The following is a 26,429-nucleotide window of genomic DNA, read 5'->3' as shown; positions in this document are numbered from 1 at the left end:
TTTGGCTGCCCTGCCTAAGGGCTATACTACAATAGACCCACTTCCTTCCAATGGGCACTTCAGGTTTACAGGCCCTCATGCACGTCTCTATCCAGGGACAACGTGGAGCCTCCCAATTTTTGGCTGCCCTGCCTAAGGGCTATACTACAATAGACCCACTTCCTTACAATGGGCACTTCAGGTTTACAGGCCATCATGCACGTCTCTATCCAGGGACAATGTGGAGCCTCCCAATTTTTGGCTGCCCTGCCTAAGGGCTATACTACAATAGACCCACTTCCTTACAATGGGCACTTCAGGTTTACAGGCCCTCATGCACGTCTGTATGCAGGGGCATTGGTGAACCTCACAATTTTGGACTGCCCTGGCAAAGGAAAATACTACAAAGACTCACTTCCTCAAAATGGGCACATTAGACTCAAGAGGCCTTCATGTACGTCTCTTCTTAGGGACATCGGAGTGCCACACAATGTTTTCACGTAAAATCTTTCATGTATTAATCTCAAAGTAACATACACCAGCTCTATCTCACTATTGGGTATGTGCCCTTAACATTTCCGCCATGAAAAATCATTTTGGGGTCATTTTGGAAGGTTTTCTGGTGAGTCCGTAAAAATGGCGTAAAACGCGGACAAAATTGTTCACAGCTGTGACTTTTCAGTGATAAATGCTTCAAGGGGTCTTCCCCATGCTGTTGCCATGTCATTTGAGCACTCTTCTGAGACTTTTGTGACATTTTTAGGGTTTCTCCATGCTGCCGGGGGGTCATTTCACAAAAATACTCGGGTCTCCCATAGGATAACATTGAGCTCGTTGCTCGGGCCGAGTACACGAGTATCTTGGGAGGCTCGGCCCGAGCTTCGAGCACCCGAGCTTTTTAGTACTCGCTCATCACTAGTTTTTACATTTCTGGATTCTGGAGATGTGTGATTTGTCTAAAAAAAAAAAAAAAATAATAATAATAATAATAATAATAATAATATGACTTGCCTGCCTTTGACACACAAGTCTAGGTTTCAGAATCCTTCTTTACTAGCAAAATTATGATATATGATATTAAACTGCCTTCCTGGTTTCCTATTGCAATGTGTGAAGGTTAACCCTAGCTGCAACAATAGAGGCCAACATCTCAGACCTGTCTGACTAAAAGGCCCTCAAGTTGTTCCACATACCTCCTGAGGAATCAGAGGAGAGTTTGCTATGCACTATAAACCAAAATAGGAAAAGCATGTAGCGATAGAGACTCAAAGTGAGGAAGCATAAAACACGAGCACTAGTGGAAAAGGTGAAGTAGCAAACGCAAGCTACGATAGCCTCCTACAAACCTAACAGCAAACAAGAGAAAGGTGTAGGTAAGGTAAATGATAAAGCAGAGAGAAAATATTACTATGGTTTTTGTCTAACAGGAACAAATCCCTAGCAGCGGGGCTGGAAATCCTTAGAATAATCCACACAGGAATATAGCCACCAGAGAAGAGTAATATCAGGAGAGTATAAATAGCCACTTCAGGAATGTGATAGGACAGAGGAAATTAGCAAGTGAGAACACCTGATAACCACAAACCAAACAGAGAGAAACAAAGGTAAAAGACTATCAGTATTTGGACAGGGACTGACTAGTCTGTGGCTTAGCGGGGAAGGTCACTGGATAGAGTCCTGAACCCAGGGCATGACATTAATGCCCTGAAGATCATAAAAAGTTAAAACTAAATAAAAAGCCCATCTCTGAAACAATATTGTGAATTTATAAAAAGAAAAAAAAAGAAAATAAATAAAAAACGGAATAATCATGGGTATAAAATAAAATAAAAAACGTGCCCATTTTGACCTAAATATATGTCCTCTTTGTGGATCCTCCATCTTCTAATTATTTTGTCATTGTATTATTTTGTCACGTGCACCATGCTACTCAGATCATCCCCACCCTCCTCAGTAATTTATCAACCCGTGTCACCACATGTGAACCCTGGCACCAGGAAGAAAGCAAACCATCCACTTATGGTATTGGCATCAAATAATTCTATCCATCTTCCTGGTTACAGAATTCCCAATAACCCACAACTCTCTTACCCTACCTACATTACCCATTCTCCAGTTACTAGCTGGGCTGTAACCTTGGCCGTTAAGAAGAGCGGCATCCATTGCGGTTGCAATCTTTGTGACTGACATCCCCCAATCTGGCAATTTTGTTTAGAAGTACAGAAACAGTGGTGGCTATTCTTTTTTTTAGACTCATTTACAGTTACTACCATATTAACTCAGCTACTCTGCATGTCATTAAACACTTTCCACCCTTTACATCTTCCCTAATAATTTTTTGGCTCTTTTAGCAGCATGTTCCACCCAAGATTGTTAATTGCCTTCAGTGTTGCAAATTGTTTTTCCAGATCTCTAAACCAAACTTACAGGTAAGCAAAATGTTCAGATCTGCCACATCATTATTGACCATGGAACTGCTGCTCCAGTTGTGTATACACGTCGCAGACAGGGCAATGAAGGAAACCTCCAATTCTCCTATTCATTATCCACACAAAAACAAAAAAATGATAAAAAGGTAGGAAAAAAGGAGAGGGCCTTTCATCAAATTTTTCACATTGAGATGGGCAGATGATATAATAGTTGCTGCAGAGTTGAATTGTCACAAAGTCATTGCTCACTGTGTCCTTGGTATGCAGTGAGTGACAGCTCAGCCTTCCAATAGATAGCAGGGGCGTACTGAACTGTCAGTATTGTTCAGCAGCCCAACCAGGACTGGACCTGCTGGGCTTTGTTCTGGTGTCACTTTTCAGGGTTATTCCTTGGCTATTTAGCTGGCAATGGTCAGACCAATGTTAGTCGTGCCTTTGCTCTGTGGAGTAAGTGCCTTGAGTTTGCCGTTCTGATTTTTTGCTGCCTGACCTTGGACCTTGTCTTTTGACTACTCGTTTGACATGCTCCTTTACCTCTATATATGCTGTTTGGTTCTGACCATGGACTGTGACCTCTTTACTTCTTTGTCTTGCCCCCTGCCTCCGAATTACACTCTCTGTATTTAAATCTAGGTTTCTAGACTCATTTGTCTTACATCTTACTGTGAGAAGTGATGATAGCCATCATCAAATAAATAAAACTTTTGTTTTTCTTTCAATTATGCCTTTTCATTGTGAAGATATTAGCAATCAAGTTAATTTCACTCGGAGAGAGAAGAACATGCACCCACCATAGCTTAGAGCACGTTTCTCATTGTCTGAGATGGATAATGTCAGACAGCCCTGATCTCCTAAGTTCTTGCAATGATTACAAAATGCTGGGAGTAGAGCAAAGATGAATGATACCTTTCAGAGAAGGTCCAAAAGTCAATGTGGAGTAGGCAACACATCACAGATACAGACCTCATCATAAAAACAACCCAGTAGTAACCAACATCCCCTTTCATAATATAATACACTGATGGACTTTTCATGTGTTTTAAAATAAAAAAAAAGTCCAAAAATGATCCTTCTTAGTATGTAATTTGTGTGTAGAACACTAACTCAAATTAATGGTGTCGCTGTCAGAGGTAACACTATCCTGCTGTGATTGAGACAAGTGATTTGCCATATGTTCCACAATGTCCTAGCCTCTTCCTCACTTACCAGAAGCAAATAAGGGCAATAGTGGCCCGCATTTGGTAGGAATATTGCCCAGATGGCTAGTGTCAGTGGTGATGGTACTTTTTATATTGAATTTTGAATGCTTCCAAAAAGTGACAGAAATGCCTATTAGATGCAGGACGAAAAAAAACCAGCACCTACAACAGGGTTCTGTATTAGTGTGGCATGGATGGGTGTCAAATTGTCTAGTAAAACAAATATGCAAAAATGTTTCTGATATGTACACGTTTGGATTTCAGGGAATTTTGTATTAAAAAATGATATATGATTATTCCCTCCAGAAAAACAGCTGCACGAAAAATGCAAAAACTTAGTACAGTAATCACTTGTGTCAACTAAGCACATTGAAATTGATTTCCTTTCTTTCTGCTTTTTAGTGGCTTAAAAATAAAGAAAAAAATGTGTATCACCATATTACTGTTAATATTACCATATTACCATTAACTCTAGCACCTCTTCTATCTCTCTACCCCTGTTAATTGAATCTCTCTCATCCTCACTGCTGAAATTGATTATATTACTGTCTAGAGTATTTGTCTAATGTTTTAGGGTTTTCTCTTCCAATCTGTAATACTGAGCTGCCAGCTCTGATGTACTCTTTCACTATCCTAAAATCACCCTAAGGCCCGTTTCACACGTCAGTGAAAAACACAGACGTTCTTCACTGACGTGTAAAACACACACAAGTCCCTCCGTGTGCCGTGATTCACAGCACACGTGGGTTGTCTAAGTGCAATCCTTGCTCCGTTCTCCGTGGTCCGTGATTGCACATAGAGATCAACTCACCTGTGCCCGCTCCCACTCTCCATTGCTGACCCCCGCAGCAGCTGCTTCCGGGTCGGCTGTGTCGTGCATTCATGAATATGCACGGCAGTAATGAGCTGGCTCAGAAGCAGCAGGCAGAACAGGCTGCAGAGAGCGCCGCTGAAGCCGGGTGAGTAAAAATGATTTTTTATTTTATATGCACGTTTTTTTCTGGCACGTGTTTCACGGATCACACCACTGCGTGGTTCGTGGGACATCAGTGATGCCAGAAAAAAATGGACATGTCTCCATGCGGCAATCACGGACTCGCGGGTATGCCGCACGGAGACAAGGTCAGTGAAAAATCACTGATGTGTGAGCAGACCCATTGATTATAATGGGTCTGTGTATGTCAGTGATTCTGGTACGTAGAAAAAAAAGCACAAACGTACCAGAATCACTGACGTGTGAAACAGGCCTTAGGACTTTCACACATTCATGAAAATCACGCATGTTTTTCACGGACGTGTCAAAGGTGCATATTGCCCTACGTGAGCCGTGTTTATGGCACACGTGTGTTCTCCGTGTCTTATCCGTGATAACACACGGAGAACGGGAACTTTCTGCTCACCTGTCCCTGGCGTCGCTGTCCTTGGTGCTGATCTTCGGTCTCCAGTCCTGCCGACTCCCCGCTGCTGCTTCCGGCCGCAGTGAAGTGAATATGCAATGAGCATAATGAGCGGCGGTCGGAAGCAAGTGACAGCAGCGGCAGAGACAGCAGCGCTGGAGAAGGTGAGTAAAGTTTTTTTATTATTTTCTCAGACATGAGTGTTTTCTCCGGCACGTGTCACACGGAACACCTCCGTGGGGTCCGTTTGCATTCCGTGTGACACCCGTGATGCCGGAGAAAAACGGACATGTTGATGTGTGGAGCACACGGACACATGTATGCTCCACACGTACACACGGTCCATGGCAGAACACGCACGTGAGCGTAGACCCATTAATTTTAATGGGTTTCCGTGTGCCCGTGTCTCCGGTACGTGAGGAAAAGGACCAAACAAGTACCGGAGACAAGGACGTGTGAAAGAGGCCTAAAACAGCTGCTGCATTCCCTGCATAGACTTTTATACAGGCTATAATAATCCCTCTTGATTTGATGCACTATATCATGTAATGTGATACCAGAAAGGAATTATGAGGAAACCTGTGCGGCGACACCTGAGATCATGTCAGCCTTCTGTTACCAATGAAATCTTCTGCAATATTTAAATAGCTGCAGGCATCTTTTTGATATTTCGTCTGACTCAAATCAAAAATTAATTGAATTTACCGAAACCTGCAAATTTGATAAGATTCACCTCAAATTCAATTCAGATTGAATCAATTCAGTTCAGTAAATGAAGCATTACAAAGTGCCCATTCACATTAAAGAACAACCATGAATATAAGTAATGTTGAGCCCGTCTGATGTGGAGGTGTTCTTTCCAACCTCTGTCTATTCTGACATAACTTTTCAAGCAGGCACCTGTTATGACATCCATGTGTCCTCCTAATAGGCTGTACAGAGGGAAGGGCCATGGGCTAGCTTAACTATGAACAACCAATTGAAAGAATATATTACAAGTTTGCTTATACATCTATTACCTTAAACATCCAGTTGCATTAAAGAATATTTCAGGATCCATTGAACTCTTCTGACCAGACACTGCATTGTCTGTCCAACCAGAAAATGGAACCACAACACATTCATTCAAGACAGGAAGAGCTTCTTTAACCAGGTCCCCCTTCAGCTGATCAGTGGACGACAAATTCCAGAGCAAACCTGTACGAAACACAGAATGACATTTTTTTTAAAAGCAGTGGTGGTAAAATATCACAAAGCAATACACAATAATCCACAATCCACACATAGCGATGTATGCTACCACAGGAACGACGAACAACATCGCTACGTACGAGACAACGATTTTTGGTTTTAGGACGACCTCTCCAAAACCAACGATTTTTGTCTCTTTTGCGATTGTTTAAGGATGCTCGTACGTGTTACACGCTGCGATGTCTCTAACGACGCTGGATGTACGTCACAAGCACCGTGACCCCGACGATAAATCGTTGGCGATGTCGCAGAGTGTAAAGTACCCCTTAAAGCATGTCCTATTCCAATCCAAAGTCTATGGATATCTGTGAGACGCAGATACAAATCAAATGGTTTCTGATTTGCTTCAATGTTAAATCCGAGTATCGCACAGCACACGCTTATATGTGAATGTAGACGAAGTTCACATGAGCATGTAAAAACATTTTTTCATCTAGAAAAAAAAAATCATATTTTGTCTATCTATATTGTCTTTTTACATCAATAGTAGAGATGAGCAGATCTGAAAAGACCCACCTTTCTAGCAACGTCCGGTTTGTGGGATCCCTACATGCATGGATGGCCCCCTCAGTGCTGTATCCTTTAATAAGTGATTACAGAATGGTAACACCATTGGAGCTGTTTCTGTTCAATAACTGCTTAGTAAATAAGGCGTATCAGGCGACTGATCCAGAAAAGTTAGAATGTTAACCTGCATTCCTAATTTTGGTGTACATGTACTGATGAAAAATACTAATAAAGAATGTGCGTGTGTGAATGAGGTCTTATGCTATTTAGCTGAATTCCTCACTATTGCTCATGTTAATACAACCAGAATGCATCACACTATTTACCTGTAATTTGCTTTTGAATTTCCTGATTCGGACTCCTCCTTAACAGATTAACGGCCTCCTGGACACCTCCTTGCCGGCTCGTCTCCAGTTTATTTGGGTTGTTTTTGAAAACAAGATTCCTTACAGCTCCGGCAGCTGCTAGCTGCACATTTTGATTGGGACTCTTGAAGAGGTGTATTAGCTTTTGTATGCCATTATATTGGTTAACCTGAGGAAAAAAAAAACAATTAAATTCTGATGTGAAGTAGAATTATTTCAACTTATTCATGTTTATAAACAAAATCGATCACAGGATGGATTTATTGGCATTTTCCAGCTCCGTAAGCTCTATAAAAAATTTTTTTGTCAGAATCATTATTCCCCCAAAATGATACTAATAAAAACCAACCTATTCAACAAAAAAGGACCTTATGCAAAAACATTATCAGAAAAATAAAAAACTTATGACTCTTATAAAACAATGTTTTTTACTTGTTTTGTTGAACTTGCAGCTTAAACAAAAAGTAAAGTAGCCCCTTATGGTTTGTGGGCGTACTGGTATGTCCAATGTCGGCTCCCTGTGTATCATTAGCCTGCATCATACTATCATAATATCATGAGCCTGCATCATATTAGAAGTTGGCACTACTGAATGTCACTGCTGATAGCCTCTTAAATACTGCAGTCATTTTCCGAAAGTGGCATTTAAGGCATATGGTTTAGCAGGCATGCCTCTGCCCAGACCGATCATCTCTCTTCTCCTTCCTTTGACTTGATCACTGGGTGCCTGTGATTGTGATGGCAGCTGAGGTCCCACGTGTCCTATGTGTGTTATAATGGCACTCCTATGTATACAAACTTATGGCTTGGCGTCATATGAGATCATGAATTTTACTATATTTTTTATTTACTCTATTGGCCTTCAGTTTGATCTTGAGCCATGGCGACTTGTTGGATTAATGCTCTGTAGGAAGATCGATCTTGTACAAGCCTAGATAGGTCCCCCAGGGTCTTCTCTGCTGTTATTTTGATAGTATCAAACCATCAGGTTGCTGGTCTTCCTCTTCACTTTGTTCTTTCTATTCTTCCAACTATGATGTCCTTCACCAGTCATTGCTCTCTCCATATGATTTGTCCAAAGTAGGCAAGTCGTAGCTTGGTGACCCTTCCTTCGAGTGACATGTCTTACTTGATTTATCATATATTACAATACTAAAGTATTGCTATAATTTCCCAAACCTTTAAAGCAGGCAGCCCCTATTTTTGAACAACACTGATAGGACCACCAATTAGACTAAAAATCTCCAAAAGAGTAGAAATTTTAAAACTCAGGTAATACTGAATCTTTTCTGACAAAACTGCCTATCAATCTTCTCAGACCCGTCCCCGATCAATAACGCCTGCCTGCAGATTAAATTGCTTTTTCATGGTGACTGGTTCCCATTCAATACTACAGTATTACAGTATATAGTAAAAATCATGGTCACCTATGAAAGCCAGTCTCATAACGTTCTTCATTTGAGCACCATCATCTCAGGCATGACAGCCTTCAGTAGACCCCTAGCTTTCATGATAACCTCACTATCACATCCCTTGTGCCAATGGCTACATGAAATGGCATGCCCTAGAAATCATGCAGGCTCATTTCATACATAATATGTTGGAAAGGAGTTGCAATTTTCACAGTGAACACTAGAGTTTTTTTAAACTCAAATTTCCGGTTCATTCACATCTACAATAACCGCAATGGACATACTCTTTCCCTATTTTTTTTATTAAACAATCTAATGGGCATGTGCAAAAGTCATTCGGAAGTGAGGGTAAAGGGAGGGAACTGTGAAATCACATATTATTCTTGGAAGATTTGTTTATTAGCTGTGAATGTAAGTGTAACCTGTTATTGCAATCCTGCCTCTGATGATAAAGAGCCTTCTGACAATTATCCTGAAATGACATGAAAAATAAGTCTAAAAAAAGTCTAAAGGCCGCTTTACATGCTACGACATCGCTCAAGCGATCTCGTTGGGGTCACGGAATTTGTGACGCACATCCGGCCACTTTAGCGATGTCGTTGCGTGTGACACCTATGAGCGATTTTTGCATCGTCACAAAAACGTGCAAAATCGCTAATCGGTGACATGCCCCCCTATTCCCAATTATCGTTGCTGCTGCAGGTACGATGTAGTTCATCATTTTTGCTGCAGCACACATCGCTATGTGTGACACCGCAGGAACGAGGTACCTCACCTTACCTGCGGCCGCCGGCAATGCGTAAGGAAGGAGGTGGGCGGGATGTTATGTCCCGCTCATCTCCGCCCCTCCGCTTCTATTGGGAGGCCACTTAGTGACGTCGCTGTGACGCTGAACGAACCGCCCCCTTAGAAAGGAGGCGGTTTTGCCGGACACAGCGACGTCGCTAGGCAGGTAAGTAGTGTGACTGGTGTAAGCGATGTTGTGCACCACGGGCAGCGATTTTCAGGTACGCACGATAGCGATATAGGTAACGATATCGCAGCGTGTAAAGCAGCCTTACGTGACCAGTGTGAAAATTGCAAGACTACATATTTAGTTTTTTTTCAATAAAGATTGGAATATGAAAAAAAATTGCCATTTTTTTTAAATATCTGTAGGATAAAAGAGATAGCATAGGTCATATGTTTACAGTACAGTTACTAAAGCTCTTTCTTCTATGGGAAAAAGATTGTATGAATTATTAAAGGGGTTGTTTGAGATTATTTTATTGCTATGGGCCTAAGAACTGGCAGGCATGTAGTTGCTATGTACCTGCCTGTTCTACCCGGTACCAGCTCAAAGTGACCCATTCTGTTGGCAATTCAGCTGCTTCACATCAACAGAGCAACTCTTTAGGGTGCTTTACACGCTGCGACATAGCGATGTCATGCGCGATAGCACCCGCCCCCGTCGTTGGTGCGATATGTGGTGATCCCAGCCGTAGCGAACATTATCGCTACGGAAGCGTCACACGCACATACTTGTTCTCGACGTCGCTGTTGATGCCGAACAATCCCTCCTTCAAGGTGGAGGTGTGTTCGGCGTCACAACGACGTCACAAAATGGCCGTCCAATAGAAGAGGAGGGGAGGAGATGAGCGGCCGGAACATGCCGCCCACCTCCTTCATTCCTCATTGCAGGTGGATGCAGGTAAGGAGATGTTCGTCGCTCCTGCGGTGTCACACATAGCGATGTGTGATGCCGCAGGAACGACAAACAACCTCGCTACTGACCAAACAACGATTTTTGGTAAATGAATGACGTCTCACAGACCAACGATTTTTGCCTCTTTTGCAATCGTTTAAGGTTGTTCTTAGGTGCCACACGCTGCGATGTCGCTGGATGTGCGTCACAAACACCATGACCCAGACGATATATCGTTAGCGATGTCGCATCGTGTAAATGGCGCTTTTCTCTTCTGGCATGCTCTGTTGATGGGACATGACTGTAAAGGGTGCTTTACACGCTGCGACATCGCGAGCGATAGCACTCGCCCCCGTCGTTCCTGCGATATGTGGTGATCGCTGCCGTAGCGAACATTATCGCTACGGCAGCGTCACACGCACATACCTGCTTTACGACGTCGCTGGAGACACTGAACAATCTCTCCTTTAAGAGGGTGGTTTGTTCGGCGTCACAGCGGCGTCACTAAGCGGCCACCCAATAGCAGAGGAGGGGCGGAGATGAACGGGCGAAATATCCCGCCCACCTCCTTCCTTCCTCATTGCCAGAGGACGCAGGTAAGGAGATGTTCTTCGTTCCTGCGGTGTCACACATAGCGATGTGTGATGCCACAGGAATGAGGAACCACCAGCGGCATGCCCCACCAACAATATTATGAAAAGGAGCGATGTGTCAACGATTTTTGACGTTCTTGCAATCGTTGATCGTTGCTCCTGGGTGTCACACGCTGTGATGTCGCTAATGACGCCGGATGTGCGTTACTAACGACATGACCCCGACTATATATCGTTAGCGATGTTGCAGCGTGTAAAGCACCCTTAAACCTGATGCTTATTGATATCCGGTTCCCCACAGTTAGGCAGTAAAGAGTCTTCTTTCAATCAGCATGACATCAGCAGTAACGCTCCAGAAAAGAAATTGCTGCTTTGTTGATGTGATGTCAGCGGAAACAGCAAAATCGCCGCCGGGAGCGGTCTATGTGCCAGAATAGAGCTGCATTGGCCAGAACAGTCAGGTAGTTAGCAACTACCTGCCAGTTAGTTCTTAGTCCCATGGTAAAAAATAAAATAGTCCCGAACAACCCGTTTAACTTATATGAAACGGGATTTGATACAGAATGTACAATATTTTGAAAAATGATGTAACTTTTCATTATTCAGAGAATTCCTTTTAATTTTTTTGTGCTGAAACAGAAATACCGCATCTGTTTTCTCTATGCTTATCTTAGTCATTCATTGCAGAAGACATACCTGGCCCTTTGCATTCTCATCTTGATAGCAAGTATGCTGTATGTAGTTTGCTCCAATTGCCTGCAATTTTGGATTTGTTCCGGCAAGATATTCCATTGCTCGATCTATGGTCATACAATTTGCATCAAGCTCATCTTGGGGATCTATCCTGCAATAAGAGATAAAAATTCATAGTATATGAAAGTGCTGTGACACATAACAGTTACATCATTGTTGGTCAGCATTTCTGTTTCCCAACTTAAACAAGAAGGGGATATATTCGCAAGTTGTTCTCATGGTGCAGTAGATTCTTGTAAAATCTAGAAACATATCAACAAATATATCCAATCGACAGTAAGGAAAAAGCAAACACTGCACTCAATCAATAGTGTTAATTTGCTTTAGTCAACTTCAATCCATTAAAACGTGCCAGACAACATGCAATAACGATTAGGAGGACACTTATTATGATCCGGCGCCATTGATGCCGGAAACGGCCTTCTGCAATTTTTACTCCACTGGGCGCCGGCCTCGGATTCTGGCATTACCTCGGGTTGTTCAGCTTGTTGCTCTTGCCTCTGCTCCTAAGTGTGGTGTGGCGGCTACTGAGCATGCACGACCTGAACTCGCACAGCCAGATGCTAAGTCCCTAGAGTACCCCACGGGGCATGTGCAGGCTGAATTGCCAGCGCTGGGTTCTAAGTCCCATAATGCCTCTACGGAGCATGCTCAGGCTGTTAGTGATCAGCCAGAGACTAAGGCGGGCTTTACACGCTGCAACATCGCTAGCAATTGCTGGTGGCCCCGACGATATATCGGTAGCGATGACGCAACGTGTAAAGCCCGCCTAAGTGTGGAAATCTGCTCACTGATCATGTGCGGGCAGTTTCCACTCTCTCTGAGGCTAAGTCCGGAAAGGACTCTACTGAGCATGTCCGTGATGTGGCAGGTCCTGATTGGCTCTCCTTCATCAGCCGCCCTGCTAATGTGTTAGTTGCTGATTTGCCACCGGATGTCCGCCCTCAGGACTATACCTTTTGGAATTGGTCATCTGACAATAACTGATGCCTTCATTTGGGTGGAGCTAAGGTTATTTAAGGCTCCCACCGGCGCACATGGGTGCGCACTTATCACATTCATTTCATGTTGCCTCAGGGCATAAGGATGTCTGGCAGTCCACCATTATTGCACTCTGAGATCACACCGTGACCCGGTGCTGTGAGAGAGTTACTCCACACCGTAGATGGGTCACCTAGGCAGGTACCGTGGCCAGGGTCTATGAGAGGGTTACTCTACACCGTTGACGGGTCACCTAGGTAGGTAACGTTTTTTCCATGGCCTGGGTCTTTGAGAGAGTTACTCCACAGCGTAGACGGGTCACCTAGGCAGGTACTGCTCATACCGTGGCCCAATTCTGTGAGAGGGTTACTCTACTCCACACTGTAGATGGGTCACCTAGGCAGGTAGCTCCGGACACAGTTTGTTATAAGCACAGCATGTTCAAGGTTGTTATATGCACTGAGTGCACAAGCTTATACTTTGAGTCATTAATTAGCACAACCTCTGTGAGGTCACATGGGTTACAGCGACTCATTCTTCATTTAATTTACATAACCTCTGTGAGGACAACACAGGTTATTACGACCCATTTTATACTTCTGCGTGACGTGAACACAAGCTAGTAGGGGTTTATTTGTATTCATCTATAAGCTGTTGTGTCCGCTTTGTCCTCTGGACTACTAGCAGCAATATTCCATCTTTGCACGGTGGACCCCGGGTTGCGATTGAATCTATTATATTTCCATTCAATCTGTCAATAACGCGACTCAGGTGAAGAACGTTTTACGTCACTCAGACGTAACCTTTTATGTGATATGGCACCACCATACTATCACTATATGGTGTATCGCTAGAACATATGAAGACTGCAGTGGTCTGTGGGATAGTGCTAAATACATATGACATTGATGTCATGAACAAAAGTATTGGAACTCTTGAAATTGTTCCAGAAAATGAAGTATTTCTCTCAGAAAATTATTGCAATTACACATTTTGTTATACACCTGTTTATTTCCTTTGCATGTATTGGAGCAACAAAAAGAAAACAAAGAAATAAAAACAAATTGGACATAATTTCAAACAAAAACTCCAAAAATCGGCTGGACAAAATTACTGGTACCATTCTAAAGTTGTGGGTAAACTACTTTGTTTCAAGCATTGATCGAACTTTGTTTCAAGCTCGATCAAACTCACCTGGGGCAAGTAACAGGTGTGGGCAATATGAAAATAATTCCTGAAACCAGATAAAAGGGAAGAAGTTGATTTAATATTTCCATTATGTGTCTGTTTGTGCCACACTAAGCATGGAGAACACAAAGAGGAGAAGAGAACTATCTGAGGACTTGAAAACCAAAATTGTTGAAAAATATCAACAATCTCACGGTTACATGTCTATCTCCAGAGATCTTGATGTTCCTTTGTCCATGGTGCACGTGGATGACAGAGAACAATTGATGAAACTTGCAATGCAGGATAATCCGGATGGTGGATAAGCAGCCCCAATCAAGTTCCAAAGAAATTCAAGCTGTTCTGCAGGTGCAGCAGTGTTTAGTGTGAACTATCCATCGACATTTGAGTTAAATGAAATGCTATGGCAGGAGAACCAGGAGGACCAAAGAGACATAAGAAAGCTAGATGCAGTTTGCCAAAATGTACATGAGTAAGCCAAAATCTTTTTGGGAAAGTGTCTTGTGGACAGATGAGACCAAGATAGAGCTTTTAGGTAAAGCACATCATTCTCACTTTATTTATTGAATATAAAAAAAGAGATAAATAAAAACATGCAATCGTAAGGCACTGACCGTGCAAAGATATATACAGAGAAGCCAATACTGGAAAATGGAAATGAGTTAAGGTGAAAATATGCTTCCATGGATTCCCCAGTTTCCTTCCCATGTGGATTGAAAATTGGTGTTAGATTCATCTGGAGGTTCAATCAGAAAAGAGTATGAGAAGGATGAAGTGTGTCTTAATGGCCCCATGCCCAAGCATACAACCTCGAAAGGCATCTTAATTTTATTCTAAAAAGGTCTAGAAGAAAGCAAATAGAGAGTGTGTGAAAGCTGACCAATTCTCCAGGCTCCCAGGAAACATGGAGTAGAGAGTCTGAGAAAGTATTCATTTGAAGGCCAGCTATGACCATCTCTAAATGAGACATTCTGAAGCAGCCCCCGTTTAGCCAAACATGAAAGACTTAATCATGTGTTCTTGATAGTCAAAGGAGGGTTCCCTTCCAAAGAAATCCAGTTGGGAATTGGGACCGGGTCCAGGCTGAGAAAATTAAAAAGGGCAGGCAGGTCTTTATGTTGTTTCAGATAATGTACAGCCCTCTTTTTTTCATGATAAGATGGAAGTGGTAGCTCCATCTATAGGAAACCCCAGTTTCTCGAATCTTCCCCGGAAGCGGCTGCTCATGTAAAGAGCACAGCCTGAAAGATCATGATAGAACCTGATCACGGAGATAGGATTCATGGACGAAGTGCAACAGAGGATGTCTTCCTTGTCTATATAATAAATAAGTCTGCACAGAGTATCTTTAGGGTTATTAGGGTTGGTAAGACCTACTCCTGGGACGTTATGTACTCTGTCCATGACTGAAGAGGTATCTAACGGTTTCTGTGTGACCTATTGTATAAAGAAGTAACCAGCAACCTGAGATCTTCCTGAAGTGAATTGTCCGGCAACCCATTTATGCGAGTATTGTTTCTCCTACCTCTATTTTATTGGTCAAGGAGAAGTGTTAAGTTTTGTAATTGAAAGTTATAAGTCTAATGTTTTTTGTGGCGCCCCTGAATATATCAGGGTACCACAGGGAACTGCATCCTTACCCAGGGTGCAGGGCCTACCCCCATGGTTCTAGGTGCCCAAGAAACCGATGTCACTCCCATCTGCACCACAAAACCCAATCACCTCACATCAGAAACTGCCAGACACATCAGGGGGTTGGACTGACTGGAAATGGGCCAGCCACTGGGGACTGAGCAGACTGTGAGAGGAAATTGAGAAGTAGCCTCCAAAGAGATAGGAGCTGGGAGAGTGAGCTCCTGGGGAGCTAGGGGAGACTGGTTCGGTCGCAAGCGGTTATTCGGGTCCAGAGTAGTAGGGGACCGATATCAGGGACATTGGACAAGGGTGTGATGGACGTAGTCTTGGAGGACTGTCGGCATCCAAAGGCCCAACAGAACTGACCGTTACCGAGCACGACGGGGTACAGGGCCCTAAGTCATGAGCCGATTTAACGTCCTGTCAATTCACCTTAAAGGACTTCCCTACGAGCTCAGGGGTTGAGGGCATCAGGACAACGAGTGGGAAAAGGGTGTATCCAGACACAGTAACCCACTAAAGTCCCACATGCCAGCCCTCAAGAGCATGGCTACACTACCCATAGTGAGCAGGGTCCCCAACAGCTTCAAGCCACGAGGACCACCAACGGACAATAAATTGTACACGGATGCACTAAGTGACATCGGTGGGACCGGGTACTTGGACGGGCTCCCGGCAGCGGCAGCTGTACACAGAGACTTTGGTTTACCTAATGTGTGTGTGTCTCCTTTATAAACCTCATCCAGCACCACGACTACCCACAGTGAGTACCCTGGTCCCCTGCACCCTGCTCTCCCAAATAACTACCAACCCCCTGAGCCCAGGGCCTGCCCTACCTGCGGAGGGACTGACATCTTGCTGCTTAACACCATCTGCTCCGGTACTCCTTCCAGCAGCGCCGGTACTCCCTTTACCGCAACCCGCAGGTGGCGTCACAAACTTATTCCCTGTAAATACCCCCCTTTTACGGCTCAAAGTATCCGTTAAGCAGGGTCCGGACCCCCCTTGAGCCAAAATCCAGGATCCGAGCAGCCCGACTAACACCGAGGCGGTACATTTGCCCTCCAGAGTTTGGAATTGATTAGAAAGATCCTTAGTGATATTCTTTGTTACTGTTGTCCTGGAGGGTAGGAGATTGATGTCTTCCTGGATAGAATCAATAACCTGTTGAGGCGAGGCTTAAATCCTCTGGGCTAAGGAATCATTATCCTGCTTTGTTGGTAATTCTTGTATTAGATTCCATAATAGTTGAAGGTCTGAGTGAAATGGGAAAAGTGGTACAGTATATCTGTGTGCAGGGTCTCTGGGTAACGCAGACTGGTCTGGGAAATTTGCAAAGAGTGTATGCCTCCCGTGTTAATGAGACTGTGAGAGATGGCCAAAAAGGAGGAGAAGCGGTGGTCTCTATGTGAGTATCACCTATATTTTTATGCAGGATATACTGCATATTTGGCGACTCTCCACTGGCCAACTGGTGGGTTATGCATCAGTGCCATTTTGACCAAAGTTGTGCCGGCTGTGTCTGAATTTGCAAGCAAGAAGAACCGTCCAATGCTATTTTTCTTCTTCAAGTTTTCAGAACATGTATTTAATGGTGAAAATCTTATGTCGTAAGCTCAGTGCTTTCTGGGTATCCACAAGGTAAGGGTCAAAAACTATGTCAGGTGTCCGGGCCCGTGAAGCCCTAACAATGATGATTCTAACACATCATGCTTAGGCTAGTTTGTCTACAAAAAGGATGTAAAATGGTTTCTTTAAAGGGTGGTAGAGTTGAATAGCCTTGTAGCTAAGTAAAGAAGCTGGCTAGAGAAACACCTTGGTCGTGTTTGAGAAATGCTGTATCTGGCGGGTGGCACGGTGGCTCAGTGGCTCAGTGGCTAGCACTGCAGTCTTGCAGCGCTGGGGTCCTGGGTTCAAATCCCACCAAGGACACCATCTGCAAGGAGTTTGTATGTTCTCCCCGTGTTTGCGTGGGTTTCCTCCGGGTACTCCGGTTTCCTCCCACATTCCAAAGACATACAGATAGGGACTCTAGATTGTGAGCCCCAATGGGGACAGTGTTGCCAATGTATGTAAAGTGCTATGGAATTAATAGCGCTATATAAATGAATAAAATTATTAATTATTATTATCTGGAGATATTTTTTATTACATAAAACAGCTATGTGGTTGGTGATGCAGTTATAACAGAAGACCCCTAGGTGCCAGCAGAGCTCTGCAATGTACTTCCAACAAGCTGTATTTAAATTATTGTGCTGTTGAACCGTGTTTGACTGCATCAACATATAAAAGGGAATCGTGGTCTTCAGGTATGATGGATATTAGGTTAGAGGCTTTTTATAAAATCTTTGTATTTAATAGTCAGCACAGGGCAGGAGACAAATGAGTGAGCACCACCAGGGGCCTAGAAGGGCCATGGACATCACTGGAAATGAGCATAGTCAGCGAAAAGGTCACCCACCTCAGCATTTATAGCACATTGGAAAGGGGAGCTCTCCGGAAGCAGTGTGAGTGTGGGCCGCTTAGTCGTAGCATGTGTCTGCACCTGTTATCAGTGCACCGGAATACAAGGCCGCGGGTAACCCCCTGTGATATGATGTAGGAGTCTCTCACTTCCAAAGCCTCAACACATGCTGGTAAGTGTCCACAAATCCCCAGGATCCTCTCACTGCCGCAGGAAGACCAGGAGAGGACAACCCCCTAGTCCAGGGAAGGCAAGAGCAGTAAAATCAGCTGCCTCAGGCAGACTGCGTTATCGGCGGTAGCACCAAGCCATAAAAAACAGGCTCAATAAGGTCTTGAGGAACCTACAAATTAGCAAGGATTAGATTGGATGAGTCCGGAGCTCGCACAAATGCGTCTGGATCCCTTGGCTTCCTGTCACGCCCCAGCTATCATTCTACTGTTTACTGAAAACAGAATAAGACCTACAAATAAAAGAACACAGGACCTACAGTCAAATATGGTGGAGGTTCAAACATGTTTTGGGGTTGATTTGCTGCCTCTGGCAATGGGAGCATTGACTGTTTGCAAACAGTAGCTAGTAGAAGACAACCGCACTCACAAGAACAAAGTCTTTCAATAAATGATGTTTTTTTTTATTAATTACAATATTTCACCATAGTGAATGGCAAAGGGGACTAATTGTGATGTGACTCGTAGTATTTTTGACATTTCGACACGTCCTAGATCTTTCTCAAAAATATCGCTATAAGGGAAGTGAAATAAATCGATGACTCTGCTATACATTAAAATGTGCTATACATAAAAATTAGTACAGATATAATCAGTCAGATTTAAGATCACAGAACAGAAGAATATGAACAAAATCACATTAAAGTTCAATTGTGCCACATCAGTAATAAGCTGGATCAATTATATGCAAGATGAGTTATATACAAAAGATTAATGATATACTAAAAGAGCAATTATACAAAAAAAAATTATATACACAATAAGGATAAACTATAAAGCTTGCTGAGAGAGGAAAGAGCATTATAAGTTATAAATGAAGGAAAATAAAGTTTAGGAGGGAGATGAAGGAGAAAAGAAAGATGGATGAAATAAATAATGACAGTGCACAAACCAGAGGTGAAGGCTAGTGATGGTGGTATACTGTTACCTGTGTTCTAGGTAGTGAGGAGAAGTAATCAGCGCTACATGCACTCGAGCATTGATGTAATGCTATCGGTGACTGGGGTGGTTTAAATAGAATGCTCTAAATATCTCTCCCGGTTGCCATTGGCCAGAAGTAGGATGAGAGCAAGGCATCAATTGGTAGACATGCGCAGGAGCGCAATAGAGGCTGGAAGCTATCATATGTGATGTTGTCATGTTTGTAGAGCATGTGCAATGCAGCAGGGGTGATAGTTATGAAGTTGTGTAATACTTGGTCGCTATAGGTGTGACAACTGTGGAGCGAAGGAGAATTAATGAGAATACTGATAAGGGATGAGTGGTAAAGCAGGGAGAGAGATATGAGGGGTAGAAAAAGAATGCAGAAATTGAAGGAGACTGGTGCACTTACCAAGGAGGGAGGATTGGATCAATGTGTCTGGAAGAATAAAGACATAGTTAATAAATGTCAGCGATAATCTGGCATGAAGAAGGAATCATTCACGTAATAATGTTGATCCAATTTTTTCAAATACAATAAAGAAAATTAAATGGACTTATAACATGATCTTTAGTGCATCATAAAAAAACAGAAAAAATGTAGCAAGAAAGAAAGGAAAATATGATAATCATAAAGCAATATCTAGGTAGAATCATAAAGAATTAGTTGAACAGTATATCTAATTCAACCTGTGGGTATGCTTTAGTAAGAAGGAGCCAGTGTTTTAGAATTGTGGTATATATCTTATACATCATGGGATGATGAATATGCAAAAAAGGAATGCGCTCTGGTTTGTGTCGAATATTCTGGATTTCTCTTGTGATAGTAGTGCCCAATTAGCCATTTGTCCTCCCCGTTATAATGTGACTGGTGTGTTAACTTTGGTGTTATTGCTCACACACTCTCATACTGGTCACAGGAAGTTCAACATGGCACCTCATGGCAAAGAATTCTCTGAGACTCTGAAAAAAAGAATTGTTGTTCTACTTAAGGATGGACTACGCTATAAGAACATTGAGGCTATGTCCGCACATTGCTTTTTACCTGCTTTTTTGCTGCTTTTTCAACTGCAGCGTTTAATGCCAAAATGGTTATGTTCTGCTTTTCAAGCAAAGTCTATGGGAATTTGGGATTCTTGTCCGCACTATGCAGTTCAAACTGCAGCCTTTTTGTTGCAGAACTTTGGTCAAAAACTCAGCTTTGCAGTGCAAAAACCAAATGGCAAAAACAATTGACATGTCCACCAGCTCCATGATGTCGTCATGGAGGATGTAAGGGAAGTCCAGTGGCTGCTGTGAAACTCTAGTGAACTTCATGCCCAAGAGAGTTACGGCAGTGCTTGAAAATAATGGTGGCCATACAAAATATTCACACTTTGGCCACAACTTGTCCATTTTCATTTAGGGGTGTTCCCACTTTTGTTGCCAGCGGTTTAGACATTAATGGCTGTGTTGAGTTATTTAGAGGACACACCAAATTGACACTGTTATAGAAGCTGTACACTGACTACTTTACATTGTATCAAAATTTCATCTTCAGAGTTGCCCCATGAAAAGATATAATAAAATATTTACAAAAATGTGAAGATTGTGCTCACTGCATATATATATGTACAAAAAGTCATGCAGTTTCAATGTAGGTCAGCATAGAGTAGCTGTATTCCGTTTACTAACCTGGTTGGTGCCTGCGTGCCTGCATAATTTTCTTGCTTCTGACTGTAACACCCATCATTTCTCTGCATTGTGCTGGGAATCTGCTGATATGTTTGCCGCTGTGTAGCTGAGATGGAAGATGGCGTACGTACTGCTGGAACATTTGTTTGCTTCCATGGTTGTGAACTTTGGTGACTGTAAAAACTTGAGTTCTGAACACCTCCCCTTCCAGACCATTGCTGCTGAGAATACTGGTTCTGCACATAATAGGGGTTTTGGCGTTTCAGTGTGCCTTTTTGATTTGGAAGTGTAAGGTCATTCTCACTTTGACTGGTCTTCAAGGTTTGTCTTGGACCATAATCATTTCCTGGACCAATTGGACTTCCCAAAGATATATACTGTTGCCTTCCCCAGTTGTCGAATTGACTTTGTGAGCTAAACCGCTTGGTCTCCTTCTTCAAAGTACCATTGACCTGAGGCTTCAAAAAAGTAAGGGAAAAAAAAGTGAAAAATAAAGATTATTTTCTTTTCATTTAGAAAGCTAATTAAAGAAAATACAGGTTTTACTTTTTATATTTGGAAGTATTCAAAATATGCCTTACTATAGGACATGACAATGTCAGCAACTGCTAATAAAAAGTACACGATACACTACATATTGTATAGATTTATCAAACCAATAAAAGAAAAACTATAAGCTTAAAGTATAATTATCGTTTTAATTGTTTATTTCATAAATCAATAGTGCACAAGATGGGCAATGAGCCCCATAGGGGTGAATGAGCCCCATAACTATCGGGAGGGTATAGGGTAGGAAGGGGTTAATGTGGAGGGAATAGGGCTGTGTAAGGGATTAAGGGATTGGTGGTTTGGTGAGCGGCGAGGATTGGGCCAGAGGTCATAAGGGGTGGGGAGAGAAAGGGGGGTTTATAAGGGGCAGTCGCTGGCAGTACCTCCTCTTTGCCGTGGGTGCCATTTCGTGTGTGGTCAGCATCGCCGGTTCCAGAATGGCTGACCTCGCCGCGCTGTTGGAGTGGGTCCGTGGAGCCTCCGAAGTCCTGGGGGTGGATGTGGTGCGGGAGCAGCTGCGTGCGGCCTGTGGGGACGGAGCGATGGTGCCTTCAGCTGTGGCTGCAGCTGCAGCACCTGGACCTGTGCTGCGTGCTCGGCGGTCGCGGCCGCCGGAGCGTTACTCCCCCAGCGGGAGGGGAGCGAGATCTAGGAGCCCCTTGCGGGACCCTCCGGGACAGGGGAGCCCTCACCAGCATGCAGGAGCTTCGCCGGCCTCCGGGAGGAATCCTCATCGGAGATCCCGCGGGCCGGAGGTGGGCGGAGCTTATGTGCGGCCTACTTCCGGTCCGCGGGCGGCAAGGCCCCGGACCAGATATACAGCAGCCCCCGGTGATGTGCCGGCCGGGGGCAGTGCTCAGCTGATGAATATGCCGTTGGGGACTCCCTGCAGACGGCAGGGGAGGCGCACAGATAGTGCAGCACAGGAGCTGCAGATCGCCAGCCACAGGGCTGGGGAGGAGGTGTCCGGCAATCGGCGGGGCGACAGCGGGCGATCAGTGGTGACGGTCCCCCCCAGCGAGGATCGGGCTGGGGGGAGGACTCAGCGGCTATCAGAGGGCGGACGGCCGCCCTGCAGTCGGCAGGGTGGGAGACCAGTGGGGACGGCACGTGGAGCCGCATTGCAGCAGTCGGCCTCGGGATCGTCGTGGGTGGACGGCGGCAGGACGCCGCGTCGGGGGACACGCAAAAGGTCCAGCAGGAGGCGAGTGGAGGAGCAGGGTGCGGTGACCGTGGGGGTTGACGGCCGCCAATTGCAGGCTGTCCCCTTGCTGGTCCCCCCTGAGGTCCTCAGCGGCGATTCGGACTCTGGTGACGAGGATGGAAGCGACAACGCAGCAAGACGGATGGAGCGTCCGGAGAATCATGATACGGCTGTTCCGGATCCGATTCAGAGGCAGCCTGGTGAGAGAACGACGAGTATGCTTAATGTTGCGGGTAGTGTGGGGGGAGGGTCTTCTGTGTCTGTGAGTGCGCAGGGCTCTGGGGTTCGGGAGCCGGCGGCGTTACCGGGGGCAGATTTTTGGGGGCAGTTATTGGGGGTGCTGCAGGGGCTGTCGGCTGAGCGAGCAGGTACTAGTGGGTCTGGTTCGCCGGCGGGGGCTTGGGTGGGTCCCTCGGGTGGCGTGCCGCCGGGGGTGGCGGCGCAGAGTATTGCTACGCAGGGAGCTGCAGTGTCGTCAGAAGCAGGGCAGGGGGCAGGGGTTGCGGCCGGGTCGGACGCGGTAATGGATGGGGATAAAGAGAAGGAGAAAGAGGATGAGGTGGTGCGGCTAGATGATAGGACGCGGAGCGAGGTATACGTTTGCTTCGAGAGTCCGTTGGGGGTGCATTTGAAAAAGGAGGTGAGGGAGAAGATCTGGAAAGGGGAGTATGTGGAAATTTTTTCCCTGCTTCCCCTTGAGAAGTTTAACTTGGATAAGGTGAAGGCAAGCGATTCGAAAAAGGAGAAGGAGGATGAGGAAAAGAGGAGGTATAGGCTTATTCCCAGGACATTTACCAACTGGTTACAGGCCTTTGCGATCCTAGCCAGTGTCATTGGGGAAAAGGAGCCGGAACATTGTTCCGCACTTTTCGGGTATATGGATTCAATTGGGGAGGCGTATAGAGTGTATGGCGGGTTAGGGTGGTTGAGGTACGATGAACAGTTTCGGCAGCGCAAGGCCCTGCGAGCCGGACTTAAATGGGACCACAAGGACATCTCCTTGTGGATGAGGTTAATGACAGCCCCGGCACAGCCCTTTCGGGGGGCTGCCGGGGGGTTCGGGTACAAGCAACGGGTCCTCGGCGGGTCAGAGAAAGGGAGCCTGCTGGCAATTCAATGAGGGACAGTGTAAATTCGGGGCCTCGTGCCGTTTCAAGCACGAGTGTTCCGGATGTGGAGGTTCCCATCCGTTGTCCCGGTGCTTTAAGAAAGGAAAAAGTAAGCCTGGGGAGGGGGCTGGAAAAAGGGAGGACGCCGGTGAGGGTAGAGGCGATGCTTCCCTATTTAAGTAGGTATCCGGATGTGCGGGCGGCCGAGTTATTGAGGAAGGGTTTTACTGAGGGTTTTCAGATTCCGTTTGAATCTGGGGCCCCAGTGTTTCGCCCAGGTAACTTGAGGTCCGCAAGGGAACACCCAGAGGTTGTGAAAGAGAAGCTGGACAAGGAGGTTGAATTAGGGAGGATGGCGGGACCGTTTCAGGACCCACCATTTTCCAATCTTCGGATTTCGCCATTGGGGGTGGTTCCCAAAAAAGAGCCGAGGAAATTTCGGCTCATACATCATTTATCCTACCCGGCCGGGTTGTCGGTGAATGATGGGATATCACCGGAGCTGTCAGCGGTTTGTTATGTTTCTTTTGACAGAGCTTTGGATTTGGTGCGGGCGGCCGGGCGTGGGGCCCTGATGGCGAAAGCGGATGTGGAGGCAGCTTTTCGCTTGCTCCCAGTGCATCCAGACAGTCAGCATCTGTTGGGATGTATGTGGGAGGGGGAGTATTATGTGGACCGTTGCCTGCCCATGGGATGTTCTATTTCTTGTTCTTATTTCGAGGCATTTAGTTCTTTCGTGGAATGGGTGGTCCGGGACATGGCGGGGGTTCACTCCGTCATTCATTACTTGGACGATTTCCTTTGTGTCGGGCCGGCAAGGTCTTCGGTTTGTTCATTGTTTACGTTACAGCGGATAGCGCAGAGTTTGGGTATTCCTTTGGCGAAGGAAAAAACGGAAGGGCCAGTGACGGCTTTATGCTTTTTGGGCATAGAAATTGACACGATGGCGATGGAATGCCGCTTGCCGGAAGGGAAGTTGGTGGATTTGAAAGCGTCAGTGCGGTCATTATACCAGGCTAAAAAGGTGAAGCTGAGGGAGTTGCAGTCAGTCTTGGGAAAATTGAATTTCGCCTGTCGCATCATGCCGATGGGGCGCATATTTAATAGGAGATTGGCGAGCGCGACTGCTGGAGTGACAGCGCCGAATCATTTTGTCAGAGTGACGAGGGTGATGAAAGGGGATCTGCTGGTTTGGGATTCCTTTTTAGACAGGTATAATGGTAGGACACTGTGGATGAGCAAGGCAATGTCCAATAGTCAGATTGAGCTGTTTACGGATGCGGCAGGGGCGACGGGTTTTGGAGCGATTTTTCAGACTCATTGGTGCGTGGCACAGTGGCCACAAGCGTGGAAGGAGAAGGGGTTGGTAAAGAATTTGGCTTTGCTTGAATTGTTCCCGATCATAGTGGCGCTCGAGCTGTGGGGCTCTGAATTTTCGGGAAAAAAGGTTTGCATGCATTGTGATAATATGGCGGTGGTTCATTCGATCAATTCGTTGTCAGCAAAATCTCCCCCGGTGGTGGGGTATCTGAGGCATCTGGTGCTCCGTTGCTTGGCACTGAACATTTGTGTTGTGGCGAGGCATGTGCCGGGGGTTCAGAACGAGGTGGCTGATGCGCTGTCTCGGTTTCAGTTTCGCAGGTTCAGAAGGCTGGTGCCGGGAGCAGACGACGATGGAGCACTATGTCCGGAATGGTTGTGGGATCTAGCATTGGTGTAGCTTTGGAGGGCATTAGGAGATCGGTGTCTGAGGCTACTTGGTGCCGATACCAGGCAGTGTGGAATGAGTGGGAAGAGTTAGGCAGGTCGGAGGGCATGGAGCCGGGTTATCATGGCCGAGTGGTGGGGGTTTTGGCGGTGATTAGTGGCGATTTTTCAGCGGGGCGGTCCGTATCGGTAATGAGTTACAGGTTGTCAGCTTTGGCCTTTTTATTCAAGGTGCAAGGGGTGCGGGATGCCACGAAGGATTTTCTAGTACGGCAGGCCATGACGGGTTTTCGAAGAGGGGCGCGGTCGCGGGACTCTAGGCGGCCGATATCGCTTCCATTGTTAGTGCGTTTAGTGGGGTGCTTGGGGGACGTGTGTGCATCCCCTTACGAACAGAGGTTGTTTGCAGTGGCATTTGTGTTGGCCTTTTTTGGGGCCTTTCGGATTGGCGAGTTGGTTAGCCCGGCGAAGCAGGTAGTAGGAGGGTTGTTATTGGGAGACGTAACGCTTGGGGTGGATCGAGTGGAATGTCGATTACGTTTTTCCAAAACGGATCAGGTGGGGCGCGGGTGCCTGGTGGTTTTGTATGGGATTCCGGGACACCCATTGTGCCCGGTTGGGCAGGTAACAGAGTTTTTGAAGATACGGGGAGGTTATCCTGGGGTTTTCTTGAGACACATGGATGGATCTGCATTGTCCAGATTCCAGTTTATTGCGGTTTTCAAAACTGTGTTGGCACGAGTGGGGGAGGTGCCGGGTGACTATGGGTCACACTCTTTTCGGATTGGGGCAGCGACAGAGGCGGCCAGGTGGAGTTTGAGCGATGATTGTATCCGGCGTATTGGGAGATGGGAGTCGTCCAGGTTCCGTTTGTACGTGAGGCCTCACCTGCTGAGGGGTGACGGGGAGTGATTCGGCTGGTTTGGAATTAGGGGGGTCAATAGCTGTTTATTGTGAGACATGGTTTTTTCGTTCAGTTGCTGTTTATTCTTGGTTTTATATTTTTTAGGTGTGTGCCTGGTGTGGATTCTCGGGCAGTCCTTTGTTCACTGGGGAGCGTTGCGGGCGGATGTGCGTTCCGACGGTCGGCAACTTGGAGTGGCGAGAACGGAGGCACGGGTCAAATGGATCGGGATTCGGGGCATGACCTGGGGGAGAGTTCGGCCAGAGGTGGCGTACTATAGCAGGATCGACCAGG

The 26,429-nt window shown here is 45.5% G+C and overlaps 1 protein-coding gene across 1 annotated transcript in view; it reads right to left on the bottom strand.

Moving 5' to 3' along the window:
- Positions 1 to 26,429, bottom strand: part of PKP1 (plakophilin 1) — a 112,079-nt gene that overhangs the window by 47,589 nt on the left and 38,061 nt on the right. The window contains exons 3-7 of the mRNA XM_075335819.1: positions 20,663 to 21,120; positions 19,401 to 19,427; positions 11,513 to 11,660; positions 7,089 to 7,296; positions 6,024 to 6,201 (exon numbers count right to left, since the gene is read on the bottom strand). Of these exons, the coding sequence (XP_075191934.1) occupies positions 6,024 to 6,201; positions 7,089 to 7,296; positions 11,513 to 11,660; positions 19,401 to 19,427; positions 20,663 to 21,120 (1,019 nt within the window). The remainder of the gene's footprint in view (positions 1 to 6,023; positions 6,202 to 7,088; positions 7,297 to 11,512; positions 11,661 to 19,400; positions 19,428 to 20,662; positions 21,121 to 26,429) is intronic.

Source organism: Anomaloglossus baeobatrachus, chromosome 2, assembly GCF_048569485.1.
Source record: "Anomaloglossus baeobatrachus isolate aAnoBae1 chromosome 2, aAnoBae1.hap1, whole genome shotgun sequence".
Classification (NCBI taxonomy): Eukaryota; Metazoa; Chordata; class Amphibia; order Anura; family Aromobatidae; genus Anomaloglossus; species Anomaloglossus baeobatrachus.
Note: the sequence above shows the minus strand (reverse complement) of the source record. Positions and strands in the feature narration are given on the sequence as shown.